Consider the following 11,776-nt stretch of genomic DNA (forward strand, 5'->3'; position numbering starts at 1 on the left):
TAACGCTGTCAGCCAATCCTCTGTTCTATGCTTTTTTTATTCTAACGATCCAATCCGTGCGAATAGGATTCTTTGAGCTGAGGAGTTAATTTAAATTTTAATTTGATATAGCTATCGGATAAATGAGATCACTTGATATATGATAAACAATAACAGAAATAATAAATACTAAATACAATGTAGTCCGAAAAAAACAACGGTTATATTTTTTTTAAATTCTAAGTAGACTTCCGAGAATCTTCTAGAAAATTCTAGAGAATCCTATCAAATTCTCGTATGACTCTGACGACATCTTTTACCATGACTCAGAACTCAGAAAAATTCTGCATCACCATAATTCACGCTAATTATATTCCAAAGTATAATCTCCTTTTATGGGAGGGAGATAACGAAGTCATAAGACCATCACATTTTCCCTAAGTTTATACCAAATTCAATTTCTTTAAACATATTTTTCAGACTGAACGTAGATTTGCCACAAATTCACTTACTGTAACTACCTGTGATATACTTAACACACTTAACTACCTATAAAATATAGTGAGAAGTGAGCATTTATCTTCTACTTTTTAAAGAAATCTTACACGCCAGGCAATAAGAGTATGTCCCGAAACACTTGTCATTATTGGGCCAACTTTAGAAGTGAGCATATGAATTCTCAAACATTTCCAATTTTCAATGATTTAGGTACTGATTTCACTGTCTTTCATTAACTGAACTAACTTAAACAGTAGGTTCTTCTCAACGTTGAAGGATAATAGTGATGGAATCATAACAACTAGCAAACATCTAACCCAATACAAAGTTCATTTATACATGCACAGAGGATAAAGGTTTCAGTTCCTGTGGGGATGCGCCTACGCGTTCGACTTCAATCCAGAATCGTTTGAGTTTTATGAACATGTGTCTAGCCGATTCAATGACTTGCAGGGGCGCGCCCATGTGTTAACTCAGTGTTTTTATCCTCCAAGAAGAGACAGGTACCAAATCATCGACCCCGGCGAGATAAGTGCCCCCTATGAAACTGGAGAAAAATTGTTCCTAAGAACACCTGACAGCAGAGGAGTTGATGGAGAAGATGGAGTAGGTGCCTATGGCCCGTTTTGCCTGACGAGTATGACGAAGGACATTGACTCTTCCAGACAGCTCACGGCCCGAATCGGACGTCTATGAATAAGAAGGTTTGGTATAGCGCCAAGATCGGCCCGGAAAGACCTTCACATCGAGAGACACTTCTTACAATGGAACTAGCAGTGCGAAGAATCTTACCGAGATCTTAATGGTAATAAAAACCATTCATGGGAACTTTCAATTCCAAAAGTCTCATTTATACGCTGGAAGTGGGAGTCACCCTGAAGAGTATATCGTGAATAAATCCACCATATTGTCTTCTGTAAAACGTTCTGCCTGGCGATTGTCGCTGTTGTACCAAAGTTCAACACAGCATCAGATCATCGCCTCTTTCGAGGAAGATTTTCCTTTACGCGCAAAGGAGAAAGCCGCAAGACTCACAGAACGAAGTCCCAGAACCATCTGGACTGCAAATTCTTCGCATCGCTATTCGTCTCTCGCGAAAATACCACAATATCGACGATGAATATGATCATCGACGATGAACATGATCGGCTTGTGATACGTCTCCACAACTTTACAAAGAAAGCGAAGAGTTTTAAAACTACAAGTAGATGTTCGTCCCTCAAAATTCCTGAGCTAGTATCCCCACGTGGAGCTGTACGAGTTGTGGGCAAACATTTGCGAGCTTGGAAGGGTTTTGCAGAAGGCGATGAAGGAAGAAGGAAGGGAAAAGGGCGTTTTAGTCGAAGCTGCAAGGTTGGGAAAAAGCATTCAGTATGACCGTCGAGACATTGCCAATGGCAAGAAAGATATGACTGCTCTCCAGAACCCCAATGAAACAACCACAAAGGGAGTGAAGAAAATCATCGCGACTTTCATCCCGATCGTTTCGATCTTTTCGACACCCAGGTTCACTTGTCTCCTCACCATCTAGGAGCACATTGATACTTCATGCCAGAGCTGCTCCCGTTAGCTGTTGCAATTTTCGCTGTGTTGGTGTCAGCAAATGTTAGCTTTTACACGTTGGCTGTTGGAATACAGATTTCTTAATCAGTGGGGGGCCCGCAAGAGCAAGCAGTAATTTTTTTTATAAAAAGGAGGATTCACATGAGATCGCAACTATCGTTTAACCTCCTTACTATCCTCATCTGTAAGTTCTTTCCTAGATCCTCGACAGAACTGAAAAAGTGTTAGATGAAGAAGACACATGCAACCAGTCATTCAAAAAGGATTCAGCACAGCATCACATCACAATGCGCAACGACTAAAAATTTGGAACTGAGAAGATATATTGCAAATGTTCTTACTTTCCAGGCTCTGACCAAGGCGACAGCGTCGAAATGTTAGCCGTAATAAAACACTGTTAACAATTCTGGCTATTGCTTGACATCATCGATCGAATACATCCACAATGTTTTGAAACTCATTGAGCTATCACGAGAGTAAAAGATGCCGCCCTGTCTTATCTTCCTTAACTTAAAGAAAACCTTAAACTCAGTCGAGACGAAAGCTTTCATGGAAGTCTTGGATAACCGAGGCCATTCTGCTCAGTTCATAAAGGGGTTTCAAGAGTTGTGCAGTAATTTCACGATCCGAATTTTGCCATTCACAATTATCGACGTGAAGACAAGATTTCAACACGATAATAGGCTCTCACCAAAAATATTTACGGTAACTCTCGTGAAAGCAATCCAAGTATCAGCCAAGCAGTAAAAACGCTGGACAAGATGGACGAAATATATGGAAGCATCGGCTCTAAGCTGAATGAGCGGAAAACAACGTTTACGAAAAACGGATGGGACTGGAATGCCCCACTTCAGGGAACGAATTCATCCGAAAATATCAGCTATGCTTGCTTGGGTCGTGAAATGAACATGAACAATAACTTACATCAGCTCAACTACAGGAAACGAGCATCTTGGAGGAGCATAGAGGATGCGCTGAAGAAGATCAGTAACACTCGGCTCTGTTATCATACCAGCATACTCCACTCTGATTTGTGCGTAGGAAACCTGGGCACTATGAAAGGCACGGAAGAAAATTCGGTCAGTCTCACTGAAAGCTCAATCGAAAGAGTAATGTTATGAATATTCGGCTTCATTCAATTGATGGATAGAATTCTAGGTTCTATGTAACGACAGCGAGGAAGGGTTAGAGACGCTGCCATATTTGTCAAGGAAAGCAAAATAAGGTCGGCCGACACATGACACCTTTCAACCGCTGGACTAAAGCCGTGAGCGACTGGCTTTCGCACGATTTTGAACCTACTGCAGGAAGACTGCCAATATGAAAAATGCTCCAGAGAAAAATTTGATGCTCTCGATGTCTATCGCGAAAGGAGAAACCACTTGGCGACTCTTGCTCACAAACGGGACTGATGGAGGTGTTCCTGACTCCCGGTCGATCAATTCGAAGAATCCGTAATTGTATAATGGATAGATCATATGTTAAATGCGTGTAACTAAATCCCACCACTAATATGTATTACTAATATGTAGTTGCGACTATCCTGCACTGTGCTCATCAGTTAGGAAACGGAAATTCTTGTCCATAAAAAAAGAAGAAAGTGAACAAACTTGCAAATGATTGATGGTTAGCATTATGTAATAAGCCTCATTAGATTTGAGGCTTCAAAAGAAGCTGTAGAGGCGTTTTGTCGAAAAAGAATTTCCATGAAACCAGTCATAAAGAAATCTTTCAGAAAAGGCTGAAATATCCCATAACAGAGATGGTTTTTTTCAGCAATCATTGGGGAAAGAAATAATAGCAATGGATCAAAGCGATTGAAATTTCCAGGAAATTTCCTTACCATCTCTTCATTCTGAGCATCCCGGAGAGATTGTACATGGACCGCTGGCCATCATTCAAGTCTTGGCGAGAACCGGATCAAAACATCCTCCCGTGAACACGGGGGTATCGCATCGCTAATGCAATACATGTTGATTGTAGTTGTCACGTCCGTGACACTCCCCCTAATCTTGGTTTCGACCATCCGGATTACTGTCCAGGACCGTAGTAGTCGGCGAAGGTCTCCAGTTCTCGCTCAATCTCCTCCAGTTCATAACGCTGGTCGTGGATGCACTCCGGTAGGGTGCACAATGCTTTGTTGTGGTTCATCAATCCACAGTACATGCATTCTCGGCATGGAATTATCTCCATGAGGTCTGGTTGGCTCTCTATCTTCCGAATTACACTTCTGGTCGGACGTTTCCCCATGATGCTCTCTCAGTCTCTCCATTGACATCTTAATACCTTCGATGCTCTCGCTCATGCTCTTGAGTTGGACACGGAGTTCCTCGTGTTTTTCTTACGCGCTGGTCCCTCAGCTGCGTACTCCTAGTGCTCCAGTACTCGAGCTGCCGATGTAAGCCCGTGACTATGTTTTGAGCATTACCGTATCTTTTCTTCAGATGAGCTATTGCTAGATTGTAGTTAGCAGAGGTGACCTGGAAACGAGCAATGGACTCGCGGGCTTCCCCTTTAAGTGCTCTGAGAAGATAGTTGAATTTTTGCAAATCCGAAAGTGGAAGAGAATGAACCGTTGCGTTGAACAGCTCCCAAAAGCTGTCCCACTGCCAGAACTTCCCGCTGAATTCCGGTATCGGTAACTTTGGTAGCTCTATGCGTGCTACTGTATTTTCATTTGGATGCTCGTTTCCCATGAGTCCCGCTTGCGTACGGGTATTAAATGTCAACTGCTCCTTGTTAATCTCCAGTTTGATGAGCAGGGATGTGGATTGAGAGATGAGTTCCTGAGCACCACTTATATACTCCGAAACTTTCGCCTCTTCCTCTTCAGTGAGAGGTTCCTTTAGGTTGTCCACTGTTTTGGTAAACGCAAAAAGCGCTCTATCAAATATGTCTTGGAGTGATTTAATCCCCATTTCAGCCTTTTGGATTTCATTCAGTATAGTTCTATATGCTTCCTGATCCTCGAGACCTACGCTTTCCCCTAAAGTCGCATGTCTCGCCAATGCTTGCGATAGGGAGTTAGAATGCCTGCTTAAAACCCCTTTCCGCGTTTTCAGTGACGTAGCCATTTTCTATGCACTACGATCAGAACGGAAAGTCGGCAGAAAATCGATCAGCCGCTGCGCAAGTGCTCTAGCTTGAGATCGTTACGAATGATAACGGTTAGTGGATGAAGGAGCTGGACTCAAAGGAAGATGCACCAATGCTCTAGTCCAAGGTAACAAATTTGAATGCTCAGACAGAACAATCCGTGGAATCGAGGCCGGGATGAAGCGTTTGGCATGCACTGCAATAGGATTTGATGCCCACTTGTCCTTTTTGGCCTGTCTTCAGTCTCTCGCTTGGTCGGCTCGCTTGGTCAACGTGGCCGATGCACCACATGTTCGGATGGTTCATTCTCAAACTTGGGTAATTAAACTTTATGGCTATTAAGTAAACAAACAAATAACACGACGACATCAATGCTCTTATCACTATGCACTAAAAGCTAACACACAAAAATAAATGTTCAAGGAAACAGTATTGAGAAAAAATAAAGAAATCAAAGAGAATGGATACAACACAAAATCGCCGCTTATATAGCTGCACGCAGGCGCTTCTGATATGATATCGCGGCATATCTACTTAGCAATGTAAACATAAACAAAAGCGAAAGCAAAAGCATCTACATTCTTCTACTTAGGCTGAGTCACGTCCGTGACAGGATAGGATTGATCAATATGTATAACAAATAAAATGTTGGAATTAGATACCTGGTGAAAAAGCGCGAAATCAAAGAGTTTTACGCTTATAATTTAAAAAAAAGTGCGATATCGGGGGTTGTCGTTGTATTGGAAAACAGGCGATGTGTCGCCGCGGTGATGTATCGATTGGTTGCTGAGCCCAGGCTAAGATCACTGACCTACTGTTATTTTAAGAATAGCTTAAAAAAACCGTAGAAACAGAATTCATGATGAAACGAGTGATCAAGAATTTTTCTAAATCTCGGGAAAAACACCTTCGGGATATGGACAAGGGGAAAATGGTATTTTTGATTTTTTGACCAAAATTTCGCTCCGCTTCTGACCCTTCCATGACCACTATTCTCCGGATCGTCACTGCCCGCTACTCTTCATTTGTTTGAAAATTAATCTCTGAGTTCTTCAAAGCTTTTTGCCCTTATTTTGCAAAAAAAAGAGAAATATTTCGAACTTCGATTTCCAGGTATCGAGTGAGCTTCAAGAATGCTATGCTGACGATCTATTTCGCTTAATCTTCTCAAAAAGTATGAAGTAAGTAAGTATGAAACTAACTGAGCAGTTTTAGATTATAGCTACTTTGAAAAAAAATCTGCGGTTTCTGATCTTGTTGTTGGGATAGCACCACTTTTTCCTCGAGAACAATACCTGATGTGCCAACATCAATAAAATAACAAAGTCGTAAAAGTAGAAATAAAAGTTGTTGTATTCGTTTTGGTTTGGTTTCTCGTGTTTTGTTTTTCAGGGACCATAGATCCGTTTTACATTAAGTTTCTAATGTTTCTCATGTGTCTCCTTTGTGTTCGTGTCTACATACACATATTGTATTACATCTTGAGGGTTCTTCTTCGCTTTCGAACAATATTTACGGTTTTTTCTTCTTCTTTTTCTGTTACAGACAAGATCAAACAACTTGTCTCCTTCCTCAGTGATCTTTGCAGTTTTCTAGCCGATCATCTCCTTTTCAGTTCCTTATGCCTATTTTCTTCCATATCGTCTCTTTTTTTCTAACCTATGAACAATTTTGAATTACAGAATGTTAGCTCTGCAAAACTTTTGAAGAATTATCGTTGTCCAGACGTTTTTCGTTATAACTACCTTCTTTTAACCGGGTCACCTGACCATAGCCGCCTTCCTTTAAACTGTGAATGACAGAGGAAAGTAGGGAAATAATCAGTTTCTAGTTGCAAATTCCTTTGGTTCTCCTGCCAAACCTATGCTGACCATCTTTGTTAATTTTGTTTGAGTCCCACTTTCACAGCTTGTGAAACTAGGTCTCGGTGCGCCATCCTTCCGAAAAATTCTTGACCTACGCAGTTTCAAATAAAGACTATGCTTAGAATTCTTGGGAAATATCGCTACACTTAGATTCCGTTATTTTTTTATATTCGACATTATTTGACAATGAGAGCCACCTGCCACCTGCACCTGCTGTAAACTCATTACCCCACCCCTTTTTTGAAATATTAATGGTAAAATGACCTTGGAATTAGATATAGGCATGAAAAGGTACAAATATGGGCCCGGAAGATGCGGCACCGCACAAGGCTGGCGCGCTCCAGTCGAACTCCGTGTAAAAGGCCTGAAGCCGTATCTTCCGTGCCGTTTTCTACAGCAATTAGGAAGAAATGGACGGAATAGGAATGGGGCTGTAATTTGCAGGATCAGAGATGGTTCCACTCATTTCTCACTGATCGTCGTAAGAAATGGCGTAGGAACCACTTTGGTTATTACGAGATACGTTAGAACACTCTCTCTAGGTACACGTTCCGGTCCCCTTAGCAGCCTATTCGTTAATCATTATCACTTTATTATTAAATGATTATCAGTAATCATTGCAATTGAAATCGTCGCAAAAACGTCGTCTTTCACCTCTCAAAGTGGTTCCCACCCCGTTGCTGACGACGATTAGTGAGAGATGAGCGGAACCACCCCTGATCCCGCTACAACCATCAGCCTAGATTTTCCAGCGGATTTCTCCAGCACGTCAGATTCTTGGTATGTTGCCTTTGAGTCAAATAAGTCATAGTCGTTCATGTAAAGGAAAAAGGATAAAGTGTCTGGCGTTAATCAATCTGCTTGGGATGCGCCCCCACGTTCACTTCAATTCAGAATCGTTTGAGGTCTACGAACGTGTAACTGGCCTATACAATGAGTTGTCAGTGGGGGTTAGCCGATGTGTAAAGTCAGTATTTTTATCCTCACAGACAAGTCCAGTACCAATTTATCGACCCCGGAGGGCTGGAAGGCTTGGTGAGCAGTAGGGCGGATTCGAACCTCCGATCGATCGTGCAGGAAGCGGAGCCTCTAACTGCTACACTACACCCGCCCTACCAACACGATAAAAGTGCAAAATATTGCGAAAATGATTAAGAATATCATCTGCAGATTATCCTAATCTATAGTTTCTGGATCTATTTGATGCTAAAACATGACAATATTCAAACTTCACTCTATTGTAGAGCGCTAGATCAAACAAATTTCTGCTACACTGCTCTTTACACTACCACTAATCAAAAAAAGAATGTTTACAATTTTGCTGTTGGGTAGCAAAGCAACTGGTAGATTTTCTTGCACTCCTAAGAAGTTCTCAAGTTGTCCTTTGTCCGCTATTATAAAGTAGTTCACCGTGAATTTTCTGAGATAAACATATTGTTATTTTAGGGGGAAAAGCCCGCTCCGATTTCTCATTAAATTTAGTTTTTTAAGCTTTTTTTTCAAAAAAATCCAATCTAAAACACTTCATTTCGCAGTTTAAAGTGTAGATTGACGAAGGCAAGGAGACGAGAGCTTTAGGAGTGGGGCGAACGAACACTTTGTACGAAAACTCTATTCGCGTTTACGAACACGTTGACAATGTTCCCAAATCTTCAGTTCTCCATATCCTTCAGGCTGAAATTAATTTAAGAACAGTAATTTCTCAAAATGAGATGATAAAAAAGACGACGATGTCCCTCTGTGATGCGAAAATGAGGAGAAAAGCACTAAAATTGCTAGGAATAACGAAAATGTGCATAAAATGCTGCTGATTCGTTCATGCATTGGCGGTGGCGCCGCCAAATGATGCTACGTTACCAACAAATTAACTAATGACGAGCGGATAATGTCAGGAATAACAAAATGATTCCAGGAATTCAAGTGTCCGCTAATTCCTTCAACAGCAGCGATTATCATCTACGGGGAAGTGTCTTGCAGGAGATTTAAGCGATGTCCTAGTATGATTGCGTAATAATTTAAAATTGATATTGATGCAATTACATTTTGAAAGAAAAGCAGAGAAAATTACAGATGGAATTAATTGTAAACAAACGCTAACAACTTTATTCACGGCTTTTGAGACTATTCTTTAAAAGAACGCAGACGTTTATGTAACCAGATATATTATAAATAAATGAGCAAATAAATTTTTTTTACAATATACTTTGTTGTTTTATCGTCGAATAAGAGGGAAGAGATCGTCATAGAAAGAAAAGAGAAGAAAAGAGAGAGATTGGATAGAATTTCGGGAAAATTCTCAGAGAATTGAAACCTCTGCGGAAATCTGTAAAAATTCAGATCACAGTTCTAGAACACGCAGCTGTTTGCTAGAAAAAAACGTGTCTGCTGAAAGGACACAGACCTCAACAAATTGCTCAGCTCAGTTGAATATTCTCGAAGAACAAGCGGATTTTCAGTGGAACAACGGATAAAAGTTAAAAGATAAATAATAATAATAAATCAAAAAAGTAAAGAAAAAACATATTATAAATAAAACTTAAAAGATAAATACGCAGGGATACGCAGCAAAAACTTAAAGGCATCACCCCACGATCTGGGGGAGTTTAGGTGGGTATTCGGGAGGGGGTGATTTTTTAAAAAAAAGATGGGCGCCGACAGACTGGCGTGCAATGAACCTCTTAAAATAGTGCGCCAAAACGAATGAAGCCGTATCTTTCGGGCCGTTTTTTACGGAATTAGGAGAAATGGACGGATCCCCCTTCTCGTGTCTCTCGTATACGAATACTCCACCTGAAATCTGCACCACCTCAGATTCGTGGGGTGATGCCTTTAAAGTCACTGGCATATCCATCCACTTGGGATGCGCCCACGCGTTTTACTGCATTCGTAATCGTTGAGGTGTTTTGGAACGTGTGTTGGCCCATGCAATGACTTGTGGGGGACTAGCCGACGTGTAAACTCATTGTTTTTATCCTCCCAGACAAAACTGGCTCCAATCTAACGACGCCGGAGGGATGAAAGGCTTGGTTTGCACTACGGTGGTTTGGAACCGTCGTCCGTGCCACCACAGCGGACCTCTAACCGACTGTGCTACACCGACCCTACGATTATTCGCCATAAATTTCCCGAAAACCCATAATTTTTGAAAACATCGTAATGGACATGGATTTCAGACGTTGTTTCCGTTGTACTGTCCGTAACCGGTCGATTAACATGCAATATCGATTCCGTGTTTTGATCGGAGCACTCGATGGTCAAATACTCATAAATACTGCTACTTCACTAGCATATCACGTGACATAAATATGTTGCTTCCGGTTTGATGTCTCATGTGTTTACGACTTCGAACTTGAATACTTAAAGAGGCACCAAACATTTGGTCCGCAAATACACTACCGCATAGGGACCTCTGAAAAAAATTGACGATAGCGTGGTCCGAAAGACAGTCTCGGAAGCGATTTCTTCCTTAATTGTGTGTGGGAATCTAAAATATTTCTTTCTAGATTTCTAATCACCTAAAATACGTGGTAGAATATCATGAAAATGGAACAGTGCAATAAAACAATAAATAAATTGCAATTTATTTATTGTTTTTATTTATAACAATTTAAATAAATTTTTTTTGGCAATAATACATGACACTAAATAACTGTTGTATTACTTATTATACACCATTATGTATAAATTTATTTTAAAAAATCACTTCGTACAAAAACTTCAATCACACGCAACTTGTTATCTCTTATAGCTAAAAACGCACAACTCAAGCGCGATATCATAGTAGAAGTGAGTATTTCCGTTAAAATAATAAATAGAATAGTAAAACGCTCCACTTCTAAACTTAGAATGTTAGAAGAAAAGAAATTACAAGTTTTCAAGTTGCACAAATTATTTAGTGATGAACTTTAACTTTGAGAATCTTCTGGAACTTGTAATCGTTGCGACCGAAACGTGGTCTAAATGTTCTTTGTAGGAGTAGAGAACACGACGGAAAAATGAAACGATTTAAAATCGACATCTAACGAAATTAAATCGTGATGAAAGCGTGATGGTTTCGTTGAATTGGTGTTTTTGTCCTTGAATCAGGGCTATCGACATAGGAGTTTCAGCGCAAAGAAAGAGGGATTTCAGAACAATCGCATATTCAAATGGAAATATTCTCAAAGAGAGAAAAAGAACGAGGAACCTACATCAATCTATGAAGACATAATTTTCTTCAAAAAATAGTACTTTTCTGAGAGATAGCACTTTTCTTTTCTTTTCTTTTTTTTTTGTAATTTTGAGGGGAACGTAGATGTAGATTAAAGCATCTAGATTATTTTATAATGATGATTATTTTATAACGATTTTATAATGATGCATGAGCCACAGACGGACTAATTAATTAGATGGTCCAAAAATTATTATTCGGACAAGCGATACGACAGTGTAATGAAATGAATTAAAGTCAACGTCCAACGATATTAAATCCTGATAAAATTCCTGGATGAAAATGCTGAGGAGAGAAAAATTACAGGATATCCGTTCAAGGAAAAAAAACGAAAATTTTGCCACATGAGCACGTGTCTATCACGTGTCACTGAGAGGGTCTGCTAACTCTTCAGAGGGCAAGGAATGAGACACAAATGTTTCCATGAACTATTATAATGGTGTGGCAAGCCTATATACACCGCCCCAACTACAAGCTCCACCCCCTGTGACCCTATCGCTTTCATACATAAAGGATAAAGGATAAGGTTTCTGGCGTTAATCAATCCGCTTGGGATGCGCCCCCA

General features: G+C 40.3%; 3 protein-coding genes across 3 annotated transcripts; 1 reads left to right on the top strand and 2 right to left on the bottom strand.

Annotated features, from left to right (window-relative positions):
• Positions 1-4,071: 4,071 nt before the first annotated feature.
• On the bottom strand, positions 4,072-4,290 carry RB195_013325 (uncharacterized protein; the record flags this gene model as incomplete). The annotated part of the gene is made up of 1 exon (XM_064203088.1): positions 4,072-4,290. The coding sequence occupies one exon, from the start codon at positions 4,288-4,290 to the stop codon at positions 4,072-4,074; it is 219 nt and encodes a 72-aa protein (XP_064058969.1).
• A 29-nt stretch (positions 4,291-4,319) lies between these two features.
• RB195_013326 (uncharacterized protein) lies at positions 4,320-5,114 on the bottom strand (the record flags this gene model as incomplete). The annotated part of the gene is made up of 1 exon (XM_064203089.1): positions 4,320-5,114. One exon carries the CDS (start codon positions 5,112-5,114, stop codon positions 4,320-4,322), a length of 795 nt encoding a protein of 264 aa, XP_064058970.1.
• Positions 5,115-5,313: 199 nt separating this feature from the next.
• On the top strand, positions 5,314-10,304 carry RB195_013327 (uncharacterized protein; the record flags this gene model as incomplete). Its single annotated transcript, XM_064203090.1, has 3 exons — positions 5,314-5,454; positions 6,250-6,317; positions 10,175-10,304. The coding sequence occupies 3 exons, from the start codon at positions 5,314-5,316 to the stop codon at positions 10,302-10,304; spliced, it is 339 nt and encodes a 112-aa protein (XP_064058971.1).
• Between the last annotated feature and the right edge of the window lie 1,472 nt (positions 10,305-11,776).

The sequence above is a fragment of the Necator americanus genome, chromosome V (genome assembly GCF_031761385.1).
Source record: "Necator americanus strain Aroian chromosome V, whole genome shotgun sequence".
In the NCBI taxonomy this organism is placed as follows: domain Eukaryota; kingdom Metazoa; phylum Nematoda; class Chromadorea; order Rhabditida; family Ancylostomatidae; genus Necator; species Necator americanus.